General features: G+C 41.6%; 2 protein-coding genes across 2 annotated transcripts in view; one reads left to right on the forward strand and one right to left on the reverse strand.

Annotated features, from left to right (window-relative positions):
- The window catches only part of fbln2 (fibulin 2), a 74,669-nt gene that overhangs the window by 44,982 nt on the left and 9,888 nt on the right, over positions 1-19,799 (reverse strand). The window lies entirely within an intron of this gene.
- On the forward strand, positions 14,290-16,802 carry LOC146708811 (zinc finger BED domain-containing protein 4). Its single transcript, XM_085455650.1, has 2 exons — positions 14,290-15,839; positions 16,213-16,802. Exons 1-2 carry the CDS (start codon positions 14,515-14,517, stop codon positions 16,727-16,729), a joined length of 1,842 nt encoding a protein of 613 aa, XP_085311776.1. The 5' UTR covers positions 14,290-14,514; the 3' UTR covers positions 16,730-16,802.

A 19,799-nucleotide genomic window follows, 5' to 3' on the forward strand; every position in this document is an offset into this window, starting at 1 on the left:
CTGACTAGAGTGGTAACAAAAGCAAACTAAGCCATCTTTCTAAATTCAGATAAGAAGAAGGAAGCCACTTCTATATCATTATCTACTTTTTACTTAAAGGATTTACTTCCTGCCAATGAGGCTTCACAAGCAAAATTGCCCCAATATCCACTGAGAACAAAGCGAGCGAGAGCATGTTGAGAGACGGAAAGCTTTCACAGATCCACTCAAGATATGTAAAAGAAAGCCATCAAGCAGATATGCAAGAGGGTAACAAGAGATGTGAATCAATATCATCCACTATTTACAACATCTATGCCAGATGCTGAATGCAGACATCTTAAGAGGCATCTTCAGTTATTGGGAATAAGAAAAGATTAAAAGAAATCTGTCGCTGATATTTAGAGCTGAGCTTTGTTCCCCTCTGTGATGAAAAAACAACAGCAGAGCAAAAGGAAACGAATGAAATGCGCGTCCTTTTGCGTATCCTTACATTGTGCTCTGTTGCTATGCCATGATGTGGGCCACTATGTAAATATTGGAACAGCCATAACACCAGTATTCTACAAAGTAAAATATTTAGTGGACAGTATTCCCAGATAGTCATCTGTGCAGTCTGTGTTTAGCTGGAGAGAATGGAGTATTGTTTTGGTGATTGGGGTCATACAGTAGGTCGGGCAGCAGTGGTTAGGGAAGCGGACCTTCATAACAGCAGTATTACCCATGGACAGGGCTGTAGGGGTTTGTAGGGCTCTCTCATTAATGTCTTTGTCTCTATCTTTCGCTCGCTCTCTTTTCCTCCTCACACACACATGCACACAGGCAGATGGAGACAAGTTTCAAACGAAAAACAAAAACCTGGGGTACTTAAAGCTCTTATGTTATATCAGAGGCCTGGAGACAATGGGAAGATGCAGGGCACCCGAGGGTTGGAAAACACTTTGTAAATAATTGAGATTGTGTTCCTTTGTTTTGTTTGTCTTTAAATGACTGACTCTCTGTCTTGGTCAAGTCAATACTGCAGAATAGAATAGAATAGAATAGAATAGAATTCAACTTTATTGTCATTGCACATGCACAGGTACAGGGCAACGAAATGCAGTTTGCATCCATCCAGAAGTGCTTTAGTGATATAGATATATTACAATATATATTAGCAATAATATAGATATGTGAGTATATTACAGAAATGGGTCTATTATGGTATGTTATAATGTACACGGTATGAAGTATGTTGTGAATATTCTATAACTATAAGTATGTACAGGCTGTAGTGAGTACAAGCTATGAACAGGATATAAATATGAAAAACTATACAGAATATGAAATAAATAACTTTACAGAATCTGAGATATACAGTTATACAGAAATGGGAACTATGCAAGTTGTAAACAGTTGTAGGATTAAAAATTATCGAATGTACAGAATGATTATTTACACAGAGCTATACAGTAGTGCAGTTAAGATAAGTGAGGGTGTAGATAGTTTCTACAGAGGCTATATAAAGTGCTAGTGGTTGTGAGTGGTGGTTCAGTCCATGTTATTATTGTGTTTGAGGGTACAGTTGTCCATTGTGGGTGTGTGTATGTTCAGTCCATGAGTTTAACGTGGGTCAGATGTCAGGAGGCAGAGTTCAGGAGTCTGACAGCTGTGGGGAAGAAGCTGTTCCGGTACCTGGTGGTCTTAGTCTGGAGGCTCCTGTGGCGCCTCCCAGAGGGCAGGAGGGTGAAGAGTCCATGTGATGGGTGACTGGGGTCTTTGATGATTTTCCCAGCCCTTTTCAGACACCGCTTCCTGTAGATGTCTTTTATGGCAGGAAGTGGTGCTCCGGCGATGCGCTGGGCAGTTTTCACGACCCTCTGCAACGCCTTCCGGTCCGAGGCAGAGCAGTTCCCGTACCAGACTGTTATACAGTTGGTCAGGATGCTCTCGATGGTGCAGCGATAGAAGTTCACCAGGATGTCTGAGGACAGGTGGTTCTTCCTCAGAGTCCTCAAGAAGAAGAGGCGCTGGTGAGCCTTCTTGACCAGCTTGGAGCAGTTGGTCGTCCAGGTGAGATCCTCGGAGATGTGGACTCCCAGGAACTTGAAGCTGCTCACACGCTCCACAGCCGTCCCCTTAATGTGGATGGGTGGATGTGGGTCAGCATTCCTCCTGTAGTCCACGATGAGCTCCTTGGTCTTCTCGGTGTTAAGCAGCAGGTTGTTTCTGTCGCACCACTCAGCCAGACGATCCACCTCCTCCCTGTAGGCGGCCTCATCGTTGTCACTGATGAGGCCAATCACCGTGGTGTCATCTGCAAACTTAATGATGGTGTTGGAACCATCAGCAGGTCTGCAGTCGTGGGTGAAGAGGGAGTAGAGGAAAGGGCTCATCACACAGCCTTGTGGTACACCGGTGTTCATTGTGATGGTAGATGAGCAGCGGTTATCCAGCCGGACATGTTGGGGGCGGTTGGTCAGGAAGTCTAGTAACCATTTGCAGATGAGGGAACTGATACCCAGGTCTGTCAGTTTCCTGATGAGTTGTGAGGGGTGGATTGTATTGAATGCTGAACTGAAGTCTATAAACAGCATTCTGGCGTAGGTGTTGTTGTTGTCCAGGTGTGAGAGGACAGAGTGCATTGCGATGGAGACTGCATCCTCTGTGCTCCTGTTCCGGCGGTATGCGAATTGGTGGGGGTCCAGGGTGGGGGGGAGACAGGATTTGAAGTGTGCTAGGACCAGTCGCTCTAAGCACTTAGTGATGATGGGGGTGAGTGCTACTGGGCGGTAATCATTGAGGCAAGATGGGTTGGAGTTTTTGGGTATCGGGACGATGGAGGTGGATTTGAAGCAGGCCGGTACCACAGCGTGGGCCAAGGACAGATTGAATATGTCTGTGAGCACTTCTGCAAGCTCCCCAGAACACGCTCTGAGAACACGCCCGGGGATGCCATCAGGGCCTGCAGCCTTGTGGACATTGATCCTGCTCAGCACTGCTCCTACATCGGTGGGGGAGAGAGTCATAGGTTGGTGGTCTGGCGTCATGTCTGCTTTGGTTGTGGTTGTGGCAGCAGTATGAGAGAGCCAGATGATTTGTTGCTGCTGCAGAGCCTGGCATACTTCATTTGAAGGGTTTCCTTCTTACTTTGTGACTGCTTGATCTGGAAAGGGTCAGATGTCAACCTTCACGAGGTGACTCCAAGAAACTGGAGTTAATCCTGTGCTGTATTCATGCTGTTGTTATAGACTATTAAGGACATTTGCTCTGCCACCTTTCACCTTTCCCTGAATGAGCTAATATTAATTACTACTACTACAGTGTAACTATTAAAGTGGAAAGGACGTTATCAGACTTTTTTCCAAAACAGTTTTTCAAGAGATCAGAACATCTTAAAAATGGCTCAGAATAAACATCTGTAACTTCATATCTATGTTGACCAACAGGAAAGAGATACACACATAATTCTACATCTGAACGATCAGTCATCTAAAGCTACGTCTACGAAAAGCTAAAACCAGGAAAACTGTCCTGCCTGAGAGAGCAGAAAGTGTGGCTCAGACTGCAAACAGTGCAATGGAAATGCTCTGTTGAAATTATTTCAGATAATGAGACGTGATTACACAAGCATCTGGGACAAACTGCTGTGTGTTTGCCACAGTGTGTTTTGACTGTTTCTTTTCCAAGCCATTGCAGTCAATAGTTTCTAGAATTGGCTACCACAAAATACTGGTCAAACGTTTTGGCAGCGGCACCACTGCCAAATTTAAAAAAAAAATTTTTTGCCAATAAAGTTTTTGAAAATAATAAAATGCTTGAAATTGTTCTTTACTACAGAAACGTAAAAGCAATCTAAATAAAACCTAAAGTATAATTTAGAATTTATGCCACTGTCAAAAATTTTCCTCATGACCGTATGACTTTGCCATGCTTAAATTAATTAATCCTAGGGGTCCTAACTATGTTTTCCAGTTTCTGGGAAGATTTAAAGGTAGAAAAAGTGTTTACACTGCCATTAGATATCATGAACTTCTGTTTCAAGATAAATGAGCAACAGTGCTCACCTACAAAAACCTGCATCTACTACTGATATACCCTAAAACAGCATGAATATAACCCTTACATAATTCATTATCATTAACAAATTTTCACCACATTACAACCATTAAAAACTGATAAAGACAGAATCACCTTAAACCATAAAACTGTGGTTCATGGTACAGCATTTATTCAGTGCTAGCATATACAAACTTTCTCATTGGCCTGTTTAGCTAACAAAGCACTAACACCCTGCAGCCAAATGATATGCTGTTATGTCCAAGCACTATTCCAACGTGACAAGCAAGTCAAGCAGTGCTTGTATGGAAGTGAAATGTAAAAATATCATCAACAAAAATATATTAAAGTAAAAACATTTCTCTACTTTTATCTAAAAAGCATCCTGTCATAAAGATTCTCTAATACCTGTTTATATGCGCACTTTTGATTACTGCCATCTTGTGCTTGCAGTTGGCTATTGTCTTTGGAAGCAAAATTAATTGCACTTGATTGCAGAGAAGCTGAAGTCTGAATGGGGTAAGTGTTTTCAGAGGTGGTTCAGAGTCAGGCGAGCAGCTTTTTCTGGTTTGTTTGTGCATGTGCTTTGTGGATAAACCTCTGGTGTCTGATGGGAGGTGATCTAGGTAAGCTGCCATGGCTCTCTTTTTGCTGCTCTGAGATCATCATTAGGCTACCATCTGAAAAGTTAATTACTGGCCAAGATAATGCCATACAGAGTTAGTATCTGGCTTGTTACCATATTTCTAAGATTTTTAGTGCAGAGTACCTCAGATTTATCTGACTTTTCAAGCAGAAATCTGGAGGTTGTTCCTAGAGTATTTAAAAGTAGAATGGGAGGCAGAGCCTTCAGTTTTCAGGCCCCTCTTCTGTGGAACCAGCTTCCAGTTTGGATTCAGGAGACAGACACTATCTCTACTTCTTTTTGCTAAAGCATATAGTTAAGACTGGATCAGGTGACCCTGAATCCTCCGTTAGTTATGCTGCAATAGGCGCAGGCTGCTCACCCCAACTGGTGAGAGATGGCTGGGTCACATAGGGTCATATTATTGTTGGGTTTTTCTCTGTATGTATTATCGTAGGGTCTACCTTACAATATAAAGTGCCTGATAGGTTGCTGGTGATCTGGTGGATAGATAGAGGTAGATACTATAAGCTGCTGGATGCAAGCATTTTATATTTGCATGAAGCCAAGTACGACACTATATTGCCAAAAGGTCATGAACAGATAATTTAATTCAGGTGTTTCAATCACTTCCCTGGCCACAAGTGTATAAAATCATAGACATGCAGACTACTACAAACATTTGTGAAAACATGGGTTGCTATCAGGAGCTCAGTGAATTCCAGTGTGGCACTGTGATAGAATGCCACCAGTCCAGTTGTGAATTATCCTCACTGTTAAATATTCCACAGTCAACTGTTAGTGGTATTATAACAAAGTGGAGGTAGTTAGGAACAAAAGCAACTCAGCCATGAACTAGTAGACCATGTAAAATCAAAGAGAGACTTTGCTGCTCTCCTTGTGTTTGTGTATGTATGCATAGGTACACAATTCAGCAGCCAGCCAAACTTCATGCATAAGACTACATCCAAGCTCCAGGTGCTTTATTTTAAGCTACACCACCATATACCATTGAATCGGAGTGAAACTAAAACATATCAACAAAAGAATTAAATAGCAATGTGATTAATACAGTTATGAAAAAGAATGAGGATTGCAGCAGTTAATTTACTGAACCCTTCACCAAATGTGCACTTGCTTACCCCAACTAACATGGCAGACTTCCTGTTCTGGTTCAAGGTGCAGAGCCCAATAACAACAATTTACAAGGCACAGTGGGAGGCACCTAACACAAGGCAGAATAGAGACAATGATGAGCTAGTTTGTGGTGGAAGAACTTGACTGGCCTATGCAGAGTCCTGACCTTAACCTGACAGAATACCATTGGCACGAATAGAGCAACATCAGTGTCTGGATGTCACTCAAGTTTATTTGCATGTGCAGACAAACGAGAGGATACTTCGTTTGTCTGCACAAACGAAGCAATATAGTGTATGATACCTTCCTGTAGTGGGAACCTATTACAACAAAACCAAGAAACTGGTGCTTTGTTGTTTAGAAAAAAAAAGTCTTCAGCTCACTGAAGATACTTGAATAAACAAATTATTTATTTTTATCAGACTTTGTCACCCAATTTTCCAAAGACGGATTGTCTATAAAATCTTATCACCATCTGTGTACAAGAGTGCTTGTTTGGAACTAACAAGCAGCATTTGTTGAATCACAACTGTTTTATATGAACTAATGATGAGTAAATGAGTAAAATGGAGTGTCAGTTGTAGAAAGATGTTGCTGCTTTAATTGTATGTAAATGGAAGCCATTTAATATCCTGTGTTTCTCCTCCAAAACGATGGAATAAAAGAATGTCTCCCTCTCAGCCTCCAACACTAATTATTTTGCCGTTGCGTGGTAGTCATCATAAATAACCATAATTCAAATGGCCCCAATCAATAGTGCTTGAGGAGGCATTTGGACAATATAAACAGTGTTGGTTTAAATTGCAAGCAGCAGGGCCAAGGACAAACCGCAAATGGCATTAGCGTCTCTAACTTCTGTATATTTTTATTTCTGCAAGGAAAAAGAATAATTTGTGAGTATTTAAAAAATATATATCTATATATATATATAAATACATATTACTCCCATAGAGCCTTCTTTTCTAAATCTTCATCCTTCAAGCCCCTCTGTGGAATTGGAACACCCTCTTACGATTAGGCTTAAAACTTTTTGATAAAGCTTACAGTTAGGGCTGGATCAGGTGACCCTGAATCCTTAACATGATGCACTGTTTTTTATTCACTCACCTCTCTTCAATCTCTGTGTGTATAAACCACTTTGCATTTAATCATTAGTTATTATTGAACTCTGGCTCTCTTCCACATCATGTCTTTTTTCCTGTCTTCCACCCCTCAGCCATAACCTGGTTGCGGCAAATAGCCGCCCCTCCCTGAGCCTGGTTCTGCCAGAGGGTTCTTCCTATTAAAAGGGAGTTTTTCCTTCCCACTGTCACCAAGTGCTTGCTTGTAGGGGTTTGTCTGATTGTTGGTGTTCTCTTTAATATTGCGAGTCTTCACAATAAAAAGGGATTTGGGGCAACTGTTGTTGTCGTTTGGTTCTATGTAAATAAATAACATTGAACTGAATAGAAAGTGTATGTGATGCGATGTAATTTAACTGTTCACTCAATCAGTCTTTTTTTTTTTTTTTTTCACTTTTATTGTCACATCACATGTGCAGGTACATTGGTACAGCACATGCGAGTGAAATTCTTGTGTGCGAGCCCCACAAGCAACAGAGATGTGCAAACACAACAACACAAACGAGCAAAATACAAGAATGGCCAACCTGAAACTAATAAATATATGTACAATATATAATAGTGTATGCATTTCTGGATGTGTATACTAAATATTTTCCTACGTGTGTGTGTGTGTGTGTGTGTGTGTGTGTGTGTGTGTGTGTGTGTGTATACATTTTTACAAATTAAATAGTAAAAAAATAAAATAAAATAATAATAATAATAATAATAATAATAAAATATATAAAATATACAGAGTTGAATATGTGCAAAACAAGTGGCATTTATATACAGTGTGGAGTGCATAATGTTGAAGTTCCAGTAGTGAAGCTGAGGTGTCTATGACGTGTTCAGCAGTCTGATGGCCTGATGGAAGAAGCTGTCTCTCAGTCTGCTGGTACGGGACCGGATGCTGCAGAACCTCCTTCCTGATGGAAGCAGTCTGAACAGTTTATGGCTGGGGTGACTGGAGTCCTTGATGATCCTCCCCGCTTTCCTCAGGCAGCGCTTCCTGTAGATGTCTTGGAGGGAGGGAAGCTCACCTCCAATTATCCGTTCAGAGCACCGCACTACTCGCTGGAGAGCTTTGCAGTTGTAGGCGGTGCTGTTGCCATACCAGGTGGTGATGCATCCAGTGAGGATGCTCTCAATGGCACAGCGATAGAAGGTCCTGAGGATGCGGGGGCTCATGCCGAATCTTTTCAGTCTCCTGAGAAAGAAGAGGCGCTGCTGCGCCTTCTTCACTGTTTTGTTTGTGTGTACTGACCACGTCAGTCTCAGTCATTTCAGCCAAACTCACATGTGGTAAATCACCAAATCATCATGTGCTGTGCATAACTCATTTGGAACAGTTTTCATGGTAATTCCTTAAAGAGGTAAATCACTTCTACAAACCTGTATCTTCAAAGCTTTCTGTAAATACTTCACTGTTTGAATGCAGTCCAAAATTATGATCAAAGTCACTGTTTTTCCAAAAGAACCCTGGCTCAGTGTTTGCTATTGTGTATGGAAGACAAAGCCGGGTGATTAGTTGTGAACAGATGGAAATTTTGGTCTCGGATATTCTTAACATGTGCAGACTACCTCGATGCAGGACTGGCACAGTGTGCTAGATGAGCTCAGCACACAGAAGTGAAAGAAATTCTGTTAAACTGATGATACAAGTAAACGTGCTTTGGCTGGACAGCCATGAGCAGTCCAGATTGTGAGAAGCATATTCCATGACCATCCTATCTGTCAGTGCCTGGGAGTGTGACTGGCATTTTGATTGCAGTTTTTCTCTGGGGACTGTCTGAGGACCTTGAATCTGGATCTCAAAACTGTTCAGTGAGGACTCATGTTGGGCATCTTATTTTTAAAGGTGTAATAAAAAATTATTGTAATAAATAATGTCTACAACATAATACAACCCGATATATCTCGTTGATGATGAATAATAGCGACTCAACAATTACTTCACTCGGAGCAGAGATTTCAGGCTTGTGTGTTCCAGGCTGCACTGTGTATTGGAGCAAACAGTCCCCAGCTATTACAGTGTCAAGATGTTCTCAGCTACCAGTGTTTCTGAAAGCAAGGCTGAGAGTTTCCTTTCTTAAGCCAAACAAGCAACGGACAAGCCAGCGTTGTTTTTCCACTCTTCCACTAACATACTTAACTGCACGTTTCTGTGATTCTTTAGCCTAGTCACTGACTGGCTGCAAAATCTTTTGTAACCGTGAGCTAACACTTAAAACTTGGACTGACAATGTTTGCAAGGCGGTGTCTTTTTTTTCTTTCCAAATCTTTAAAACAACTTTAATACACAAAGGTAACGTGTTATATGTGTATGCTTTCTGCTTTTTTTCACCTTCAGTCTTTCCTCCTAGATAGAGTTACTTGATTCTCTTAAAATGAAAGTCAAGACAACATTCAGGTTAAGTAGATCTGACAGACTAGACACTGACTATGTCGAACTGTTTATCCATAACTCAAAATTTGCAATTTTGCACACCTATACACAACATAATACAACTGTAATTACCTCTAACCTGTAAATTTGCAGTTCTGTACATATCTCTACATATACACCTTAATATTGTATACTCTGCATATATATATACACACACACACACACACACACACACACATACACACACATAATTCACGGTTCGGTTCGGTTCGATACTTTGGTGTCACGGTTCGATATTTTTTCGATACAAAAAAAAATGTTCATGCCTTTTTAATTTGTCATTTATTAAAATTATAAATATATATTTTAACACAAAAGTACAGTTTTTAAATTTAACCCTAACCCTTGTGCGTGTTGTTTTTTAGCTCGTCATATTGCAGCCACAGAAATTCTTTTGTCCATGAAACCATAAAGCTGCACTTTCTTTTTGCCTTATAGTCTCATTTGTCATAACTTCTCCGTTTTGTGGTAAGCTTTTCTTTGGCTGTCACTTCTTCACCCTGACCTGTCTTATTTGGCTCAGCAGAACTAAAATATATATCTGTCTGTGAAGGTTCTCAGTCATCCAGGTCATCGTAGTGAAATATATATCCTGCCGCACTCAAATAAGCTCAGCGATTCTCTGCGCGATCAGCCTCTCACATGTTTAAGCTTGCTGCGGGAGATTTCACTTGTCATGTTTGCATAGTAAGCTAACAATTAATAAGACGATGTCAGAGGAATTGGTGCACAAATTATCATCACTCACAGATCAGTGCTGTCGCTCTCTATACACAGTTCGCGCGATTGCAAAGTGAAAGCAAAAAAACAAGCGCAAATTCAAACACGATTTCAATATGTCACATATTGACAGTGGCTCACCCAATGATATAATTACCCAGCTACATTTCTGAAAGAATGCAAAAGCATTGACATATATTTTTCCTTCCTACAATAGCCCGACAGGCAGGGCAGAGATAGCCCCGGGACGTCGGGCTAGCGATATTGCGAGCCCTGTATCTGATTGAGGAATCACTCATCTTTGGAAAAGAGAGTTTATTACAGAGAAATGTCTCTTTCCAAAATAAAAGCTATACTATCCGCTTCTTCTGGGCTATATTCTCAGCAGCATATTAAACATATCAGGTCTCCATAAGGAGAATCCTGTGCTAACAGCTGTCTAAATGACTCGGCTAAAGTTTGTAGCATGCATGCTTGTTGTTTTTGTCTTTGCACTAGGATGATGTCGGCGTAAATGTGCAGTCATATTCGTTGTGTTCCCACTAGTGCTTTCAGGTTAATCTCGTTGAAATAACCTTAACGCCACAACACGGCAAATCTCCGTTAACGAGCTACCCTATACAGAGGGGCTAGACGGCCAACACGTTAACGAGCTAACTGCGCTAACACACTAGCTCCCACCCATGTAATTGAGCATTGCATGGCACATCCAACATACTGTTTTACTTTAGTCCATGACTCGCTTACCTTCAGGGTCATACGTCACATGAAAACCAAAATAATTCCAAACGCCAGATCTGAATGAGGGTGGGGAGGTCCACTTCTGTCTCGCTAGCTTGCCCTGCGCTCTTCCTTCTGACCATGCTGTCTGTGTTGAGTGCTCAGTGAATCTGCGTTCGACTACTCCGCCTAGGCTGCACTCTCGAGCCTAGGCGGAGTAGTCAAATGCAGATTCACTGAGCGCTCAACACAGACAGCATCGTCAGAAGGAAAGTTGATAAAATAAATTACAAATTTTGTATTGTTCTTTTTTTTTTCTCCCCTTTGGTTTTCTTTCTTTCTCTCCCCCTCTTTCTTTCATTCTTTCCCCCTGTCCTATCCCACAGTCATGTCTGTCCCGTTTGCAACTGAAAATAAAATAAATTCATAATTATAATAAAGGTCAATCAAATGGACCAATATGATGATCCACTTAAAATAAATCCTCTTGGCATCTTTCTTGGCCTCAAGACAACAATTCTGATGGCTATAGATCCAAACGGGACACAAAAAAAAAAAAAAAAAAAAAAAAAAAAAAATTGAAAAAAATTGTATTGTTCGATACATATGCGTACCGAACCGAAAGCACTGTATCGAACGGTTCAATATCGATACGAATATCGTTGCACCCCTAATATATATATATATATATATATATATATATATAAAAAAACACCCAGCACGCCCCTGCGGGCGGTTTATCCTTCAAGCTCGGGTCCTCTACCAGAGGAGCTTGAGGGTCCTGCGCAGTATCTTAGCTGTTCCCAGGACTGCGCTCTTCTGGACAGAGATCTCCGATGTTGTTCCCGGGATCTGCTGGAGCCACTCGCCTAGCTTGGGAGTCACCGCACCTAGTGCTCCGATTACCACGGGGACCACCGTTACCTTCACCCTCCACATCCTCTCGAGCTCTTCTCTGAGCCCTTGGTATTTCTCCAGCTTCTCGTGTTCCTTCTTCCTGATATTGCTGTCATTCGGAACCGCTATATCGATCACTACGGCCGTCTTCTTCTGTTTGTCTACCACCACTATGTCTGGTTGGTTAGCCACCACCATTTTGTCCGTCTGTATCTGGAAGTCCCACAGGATCTTAACTCGGTCATTCTCCACCACCCTTGGGGGCATCTCCCATTTTGACCTCGGGACTTCCAGGTTATACTCGGCACAGATGTTCCTGTACACTATGCCGGCCACTTGGTTATGGCGTTCCATGTATGCCTTGCCTGCTAGCATCTTGCACCCTGCTGTTATGTGCTGGATTGTCTCTGGGGCATCTTTACACAGCCTGCACCTGGGGTCTTGCCTGGTGTGATAGACCCCAGCCTCTATGGATCTTGTGCTCAGAGCTTGTTCTTGTGCTGCCATGATTAGTGCCTCTGTGCTGTCTTTCAGTCCAGCTTTGTCCAGCCACTGGTAGGATTTCTGGATATCAGCCACCTCCTCTATCTGCCGGTGGTACATACCGTGCAGGGGCCTGTCCTTCCATGATGGTTCCTCGTCTCCCTCCTCTTTCTTGGGTTTCTGCTGCCTGAGGTATTCACTGAGCACTCGGTCAGTTGGGGCCATCTTCCCAATGTATTCTTGGATGTTCGTTGTCTCATCCTGGACTGTGGTGCTGACACTCATCAGTCCCCGGCCCCCTTCCTTCCGCTTAGCGTACAGCCTCAGGGTGCTGGACTTGGGGTGAAACCCTCCATGCATGGTAAGGAGCTTTCTTGTCTTTATGTCAGTGGCTTCTATCTCCTCCTTTGGCCAGCCTATTACCCCAGCAGGGTACCTGATCACGGGCAGGGCGTACGTGTTGATGGCCCGGATCTTGTTCTTACCATTCAGCTGACTCCTCAGGACTTGCCTGACCCTCTGCAGGTACTTGGTGGTTGCAGCTTTTCTAGCGGCCTCTTCATGGTTCCCATTCGCCTGCGGGATCCCCAAGTACTTGTAACTGTCCTCTATGTCTGCAATGTTGCCTTCTGGTAGTTCAATCCCCTCAGTTCTGACTACCTTCCCTCTCTTTGTTACCATTCGACTACACTTCTCCAGTCCGAACGACATTCCAATGTCATTGCTGTATAGCCTGGTAGTGTGGATCAGTGAATCGATGTCTCGTTCACTCTTGGCATACAGCTTGATGTCATCCATGTACAGGAGGTGGCTGACAACTGCTCCGTTCCGTAGTCGGTATCCGTAGCCAGTCTTGTTAATGATCTCACTGAGGGGGTTCAGGCCTATGCAGAACAGCAGTGGGGACAGAGCATCTCCTTGGTAGATCCCGCACTTGATGGTGACATGTGCTATGGGCTTGGAGTTGGCCTCTAGTGTTGTACGCCACATCCCCATTGAGTTCCTGATGAAGGCTCTTAGGGTCCCATTGATCTTGTACAATTCTAGGCATTCCAGTATCCAGCTGTGGGGCATTGAGTCATAGGCCTTCTTGTAATCAATCCAGGCAGTGCACAGGTTGGTCAGTCTGGTCTTGCAGTCTCGGCTGACTGTTCTGTCTACCAGTAGCTGGTGTTTTGCGCCTCTGGTATTCTTGCCAATTCCTTTCTGTGTCCCGCTCATGTATTGACCCATGTGCCTGTTCATCTTAGCCGATATGATGCCTGACAGGAGCTTCCATGTAGTACTGAGGCAGGTTATTGGTCGGTAGTTGGAGGGGACCGGTCCCTTCTTGGGGTCCTTGGGGATCAGGACCGTCCGGCCTTCAGTTAGCCATTCCGGGTGTCTCTCGTTAACTAGCAGCTGGTTCATTTGTGCTGCCAGACGCTCGTGGAGTGCAGTCAGCTTCTTCAGGCAGTAGGCGTGAACCATGTCGGGCCCTGGTGCTGTCCAACTCTTCATACTGGAGACCCTTTCTTGGATATCTGCCACTGTGATGGTTACTGGACCCTGTTCAGGGAGGTCGCTGTGGTCTGCCCTCAGATCCTCTAGCCACTGAGCATTGCCGTTATGGGTTGCGTCCTTCTCCCATATGCTCTTCCAGTATTGCTCCGTCTCCAGCCTTGGTGGTGCTGTTCTCTTATTGTTCCCTTGCCACTGAGAGTACACCTTTGCTGGTTCTGTGGAGAACAGCTGGTTTATTCTCCTGCCTTCTATCTCTCTGGTGTACCTCCTCAAGCGGCTGGCCAAGGCTGTGAGTCTTTGCTTGGCAGTTTCCAAGGCCTCAGGTATGGACAGCTTGCTGTATTTCTTAGGCACCTTATTTGTCGCACCTTTCTGCAACTCCGTTAGTTGGCTAACCTCCCTCCGTGCTACTTTGATCTTGCCCTCTAGCCTCCTTCTCCACGGAGGGTACTGCGGGTATATATATATATATATATATATATATATATATATATACACACACACACACACACACACACACACACACACACATATATATATATATATATGTGTGTGTGTGTGTGTGTGTGTGTGTGTGTGTGTGTGTGTGTGTATATATATATATATATATATATATATACACACACACACACACTAGGGATGGACCGATCCGATATTCAGTATCGGTATCGGTCCGATATTGACGTAAATTACTGGATCGGATATCGGAGAGAAATTTAAAATTTTTATCCGATCCAGTGAATATCACAAAAGCACCTCAAAAACTCGCTAACATGGTATAACCCAGGTCATGACCTTAGCACGTCAGAGCAGTATGCGTCACGTGATCGAGCGGTTATCGTGTGGGAGAGCTCAGAGCCATCATGTCAGCAGTGTGGACTTATTTCAAACTAAAAGACGAAAAAAGCAAGACTGCCGAATGCAACTTATGCGATGCAAGTGTTTCGCGAGGTGGTAGCAGTGTGGGGAATTTTAACACCACAAACATGATTAAACACTTACAGAAACACCACGCAAAGGAGTACGCGGAATTTAGCCTGGCCTCCAAAGCTAAGCAGAAAAGTGTACCATATCAACAAACGCTTTTGGAAAATATTCAGAGACGTGAGAAATTCCCTCCGGAAAGCAATAGAGCGAAGCTGATAACGGAGAAAATAGTTGAATTTGTTGTGCTTGATGACCAGCCCCTTTCCGTTGTGGAAAATGATGGATTTCGACGCTTAATTGAGCATTTAGAGCCTCGCTACATGCTGCCAAACCGGCATTTCATCTCGGAGGAAGCTATCCCAGGCAAGTACAAACAGGTGCGCAAGTTCATCTCCGAAAGTTTGGAAATAATTCCCACGTTAAGCATGACGACTGATATCTGGAGCTCGGACGTTTGTCCGTTGTCCCTGCTAAGCCTGACTGTACACTGGATAGACTCGAGTTTTACAATGCAAAAAGCAGTGTTGCAGGCCAAAGAGTTTCGTGGTTCACACACAGGAGAGTCCATCGCTGCAGCTATGGAGGAAATGTTAAATGCGTGGAAAATTCCGAAGAATAAAGTCCACGTTGTTTTGCGAGACAATGCCAGCAATATAAAAAAGGCAATGAGCCGGCTAGGTGTTGCAAGTTTGGGATGCTTCGCGCACACTTTGCAACTTGTGGTGAATGAGGGACTGCTTGCACAACGTGGTGTATGTGATGCTGTGACAGTGGGCAGAAAAATAGTGGGTCACTTCAAACACTCACCACAGGCATATTCGCGTTTGGAGGACATTCAAATGGAGCTGAACATGTCACCCAAACGTCTGATACAAGATGTGCGAACAAGATGGAATAGCACATATTATATGATCAAGACCCTCACAGAACAGAAGCGAGCCTTGTGTGCATATTCTGCAGAGTATGATCTGCCTGCCACACTTAGTGCACAGCAGTGGGGGTTACTGGAAAAGGTCCTGACAGCTCTAGCTCCCTTTGAGGAGTTAACAAAGGAGGTAAGCGCATCATCCTCATCTGCATCTGATGTCATCCCTATTGTCTGCGTCCTTAAGCGCGTGCTCTCCCGAGAAAATGAGGCCGACGATGGAATAAAGAAAATGAAAGGCACTCTTCTCGAAGCAGTTAACAGACGCTTCAGAGACGTGGAATCCGAGCCACTATACACAGTTGCAACACTGCTGGAGCCAAGATATAAAGACAGGTATGTAAGGCTTCACTCATGTTATTTTAACAGATCAACTTGTTGTGTGTGTGTGTGTGTGTGTGTGTGTGTGTGTGTGTGTGTGTGTGTGTGTGTGTAAGTGATAGTGCATTAGAGAGAGTGTGTCAGAAAATGGTGAGGACATTCTAGATTAGTTGTGATAGACTTGTCATTCAGTCAGGACACCACCATTGCGCATTATAACATGTATTGTCTGATTCAGAGTAGTACAGCAAAGTATGTTGAGGTCTTTATAATGGGCATGGAATAAATAGCAAGAATGAAGAATGATAGTTTAATCACACTGCTGAATGATACTAATGATAAATTTAATGATTGTTTAATATTCAAGTTTGGACTTTTTTCATTTCAGGTACTTCACGAGTGTAGAAAACTCAAAACAAGCTAAAGATGCTTTGATGGCAGAGGTGAGGAAGATGGAGTTTTTGAGAACTACATTAAACTCCTCAGAGCCAGCAGAGGGGACATCAGCAGTCTTGGAGCCAGCAAAGAAGACTCCACGGGTGGAATCTTCCAGCCAAAGCAGACTTGAAAGTGTTTTTGATGAAATCCTGAAGGAAAACGCTCAAGATCCTGTTCCTCAGTTAGCCACGACAAGTGCACGCGTTGAAGTGCAAACTTACCTTAGTGAGCCAACCATTCAACGCTCAGATAATCCACTGCTGTACTGGCAAGTCAACAAACTTAGATTTCCCACTCTGGTTTCTACAGCAGCTAAATTTCTCTGTGCACCTACCACAAGTATTGAGAGTGAGAGACTCTTCAGTACAGCCTCTATTATCATTGATGAAAGGAGAAGCAGGCTGACAGCTGAGAAGGTTGAAATGTTGATCTTTCTGAAGAAGAACCTACCTCTCATGTTAAAGTGAAAAAAAAAGTTACAACTGCATTATTACAAGAATGTTGTTTGCTCTGCTAAAATTGCACCTTTTTTCAGTACCAAAGGGGTTTTGAAATTTGCATAAAGTTGCACTTTTATTTACTTGAATTTTACTTTAAATACTTCAAGATTTAAAATTCTGCATAATGTTGCACTTTTATTTTGATGAATGTTACTTTAAATACTTTGAGATTTAAAGTTCTGCATAATGTTGCACTTTTATTTTGATGAATGTTACTTTAAATACTTTGAGATTTAAAGTTCTGCATAATGTTGCACTTTTATTTTGATGAATGTTACTTTAAATACTTCAAGATTTAAAATTCTGCATAATGTTGCACTTTTATTTTGATGAATGTTACTTTAAATACTTTGAGATTTAAAGTTCTGCATAATGTTGCACTTTTATTTTGATGAATGTTACTTTAAATACTTCAAGATTTAAAATTCTGCATAATGTTGCACTTTTATTTTGATGAATGTTACTTTAAATACTTCAAGATTTAAAATTCTGCATAATGTTGCACTTTTATTTTGATGAATGTTACTTTAAATACTTTGAGATTTAAAATTCTGCATAATGTTGCACTTTTATTTTGATGAATGTTACTTTAAATACTTCAAGATTTAAAATTCTGCATAATGTTGCACTTTTATTTTGACGAATGTTACTTTAAATACTTTGAGATTTAAAGTTCTGCATTATGTTGCGCACTTTCAGGATGGATATTTTGATAGTGGTGACAGCTAAACAGTGCTAAAGTTTAAATAAAGAGATATGCATTGTTGAACTGAGCAATATTTTGGGTGCAGTCTTTTTCTTGCATGCAAGTATAAGAGAATAGTTTTAGTGTTCTGTCTTTTTAAATTTGACTTTGAACTTATACAAAAACAGTTTAAAAAATAGATATATCGGATTTATATCGGTATCGGCAGATATCCAAATTTCTGATATCGGTATCGGTATCGGACATAAAAAAGTGGTATCGTGCCATCTCTAACACACACACACACACATATATATATATGTGTGTGTGTGTGTGTGTGTGTGTGTGTGTGTGTGTGTGTGTGTGTATTGGAGAGAGAGAGAGAGCTATTATCACTGTGACAGTGTTGCAACTACTTGCACCCACATGTAAACTACAAGATCTACACAGCACTGTTTTACTGTTTTACTTACTATTACTTCCTTTTAGTCGTGTGAGGGGAACCTGCAAAGTAAGAATTTCATTGCTCTGCGTAACCATTTGTGTTTTGCGGTGTAGATGATAACAAACTTCTTGAATCTTGAATCTAGCTTTTTGTTCAAGCTAATGCCAACTTATCCCTTTAAGTTTAAACCTGTCTGTCAATGCAAACGTTTACAGCTATATAAAAACCAAAAACTATGTGAATATAAAGATGATTTGGCTTTTCTGTCTAGTCCTCACTCTGCTCATCTGGATATTACTCCTGTCCATTATTATTATGTGTACAAATCTATAGCTAATGAGAAGCTGTCTGTATAAAGTTGTTTCTTGCTCACCCGTACACTGGCACTTTATACTGTGCAACTCTCTTCAAAACATATGAGATAAAAAAAATAAAGCAAAATGTCAAATGTGAGTATTTGGTGGCAAAAAAGTTTAAAAGTTAAACCCTTGTAACACTAAAAGTGTTACGGGGGGTTTGAAAGTTACCAAATCCAGAAAAAGCATCACTAAGTTGGCAAAAATGTATACCCCTGGGAGCCTTTAAGAGCAAAACAGTCTCTAAGTCCTGCTGCTATAACTGCATACTCCCAAGAGCAACTCTCCATAACTAAGAGAAGCCTGCAGAACACTAAAAGTATCACGACTACCACAGCTAACACAATGACATACGTGGTAGACACTGGATTTACATACCAGGTTAGTGAATAGTTGGCATCTACATATTTATTTATATGTGTTTATTATTCATTAAAATGAATAAAATACATTTTCCAACTTTTTCTGTGTTTATAATTTAAAAGACTTCATCCAAAAACAATATTTTTGTCAAGGTCTTTCTTTTGATCCTTTCTTATTATTGTAAGTCTCATTTTCAGCGGGTCCTGTGTGGATTGCCATTCTTTCCTGTTTTCTGTGGTTTTCTGTGTTTTTACTTCCCTCCTTTGTTCTCTTTAATGCATTCCCCTGCACTTTATTACTTGTCTGTCTGTGGTGAGTGTATTTAGTCTGTGTCCATTCTCTCAGTTTTTATCAGGTTGTTGTCTGTGCTTTTCCTCGTTCCTTGCAAAAAAATGACTTTTACAGCAGTGAGGGGAAACTTCACTTGAGTTTTCACTGGTAAAACAGCACTTCTGTACTTCCCTGTGCTGGATTAGCAAGTGTTCTTTCATTATGCCAGCTATAAAAGTTTAGTGTTTCTTGTCACATTTACATTACACAATGTCTCTTGGCTTTCTAAAATGAACTCCATTTCAAATCAGAATCTTTTACCTCGGGGGAATCCCAAATCCCATCTGGAAGTGGGGATGTAACAGATGGCGACTTGAGCCACATTACTGTACACAAAGACAGCTGTTGTCGTCATGCCTGATTTATCTTGACAGTAACCTTTAAAAAGCGACTTCAAGACTGACTCACCTGAGTCCAGAGACGGGGAGTGTGAAGCAGCTCGCTGACAGAATAAATCATCCTTTTTTGACTGATCAGCCACTCCGTCTCTCTGACAGACTGTTTAGGATATCTGAATAGCTGAGTGAAACTTTTACGACTCACTGCTTGCAGAGGACACTTGCTTCTTTAAAAAAATTTAAACTTTTGCGTATTTTACAGAAAACTGATGGTGGAGCTGCATAATGCAAAATTGCTTCTTTACCGTAATACTTAAACTCACGGACTGTTGCCACACTTAAATCCTGCAGATGCTACATTTTTATATGAAGTTTTAGTCAACAGAAATCGCTGCACCTAAGTAGCTGGTGCTTAACCAGCAAAAGACATTTGTAACATATTTGTATAATATGATTTTATGTCAATATTAACTGTGTTGAAGACAAACATCAAGTATGGTTAAACCAGCTAACCTTTATT

The sequence above is a fragment of the Copadichromis virginalis genome, linkage group LG5, assembly GCF_057382275.1.
Source record: "Copadichromis virginalis isolate Kocher_CV1m ecotype Utaka linkage group LG5, C_Virginalis_male_GT1.1, whole genome shotgun sequence".
In the NCBI taxonomy this organism is placed as follows: Eukaryota; Metazoa; Chordata; class Actinopteri; order Cichliformes; family Cichlidae; genus Copadichromis; species Copadichromis virginalis.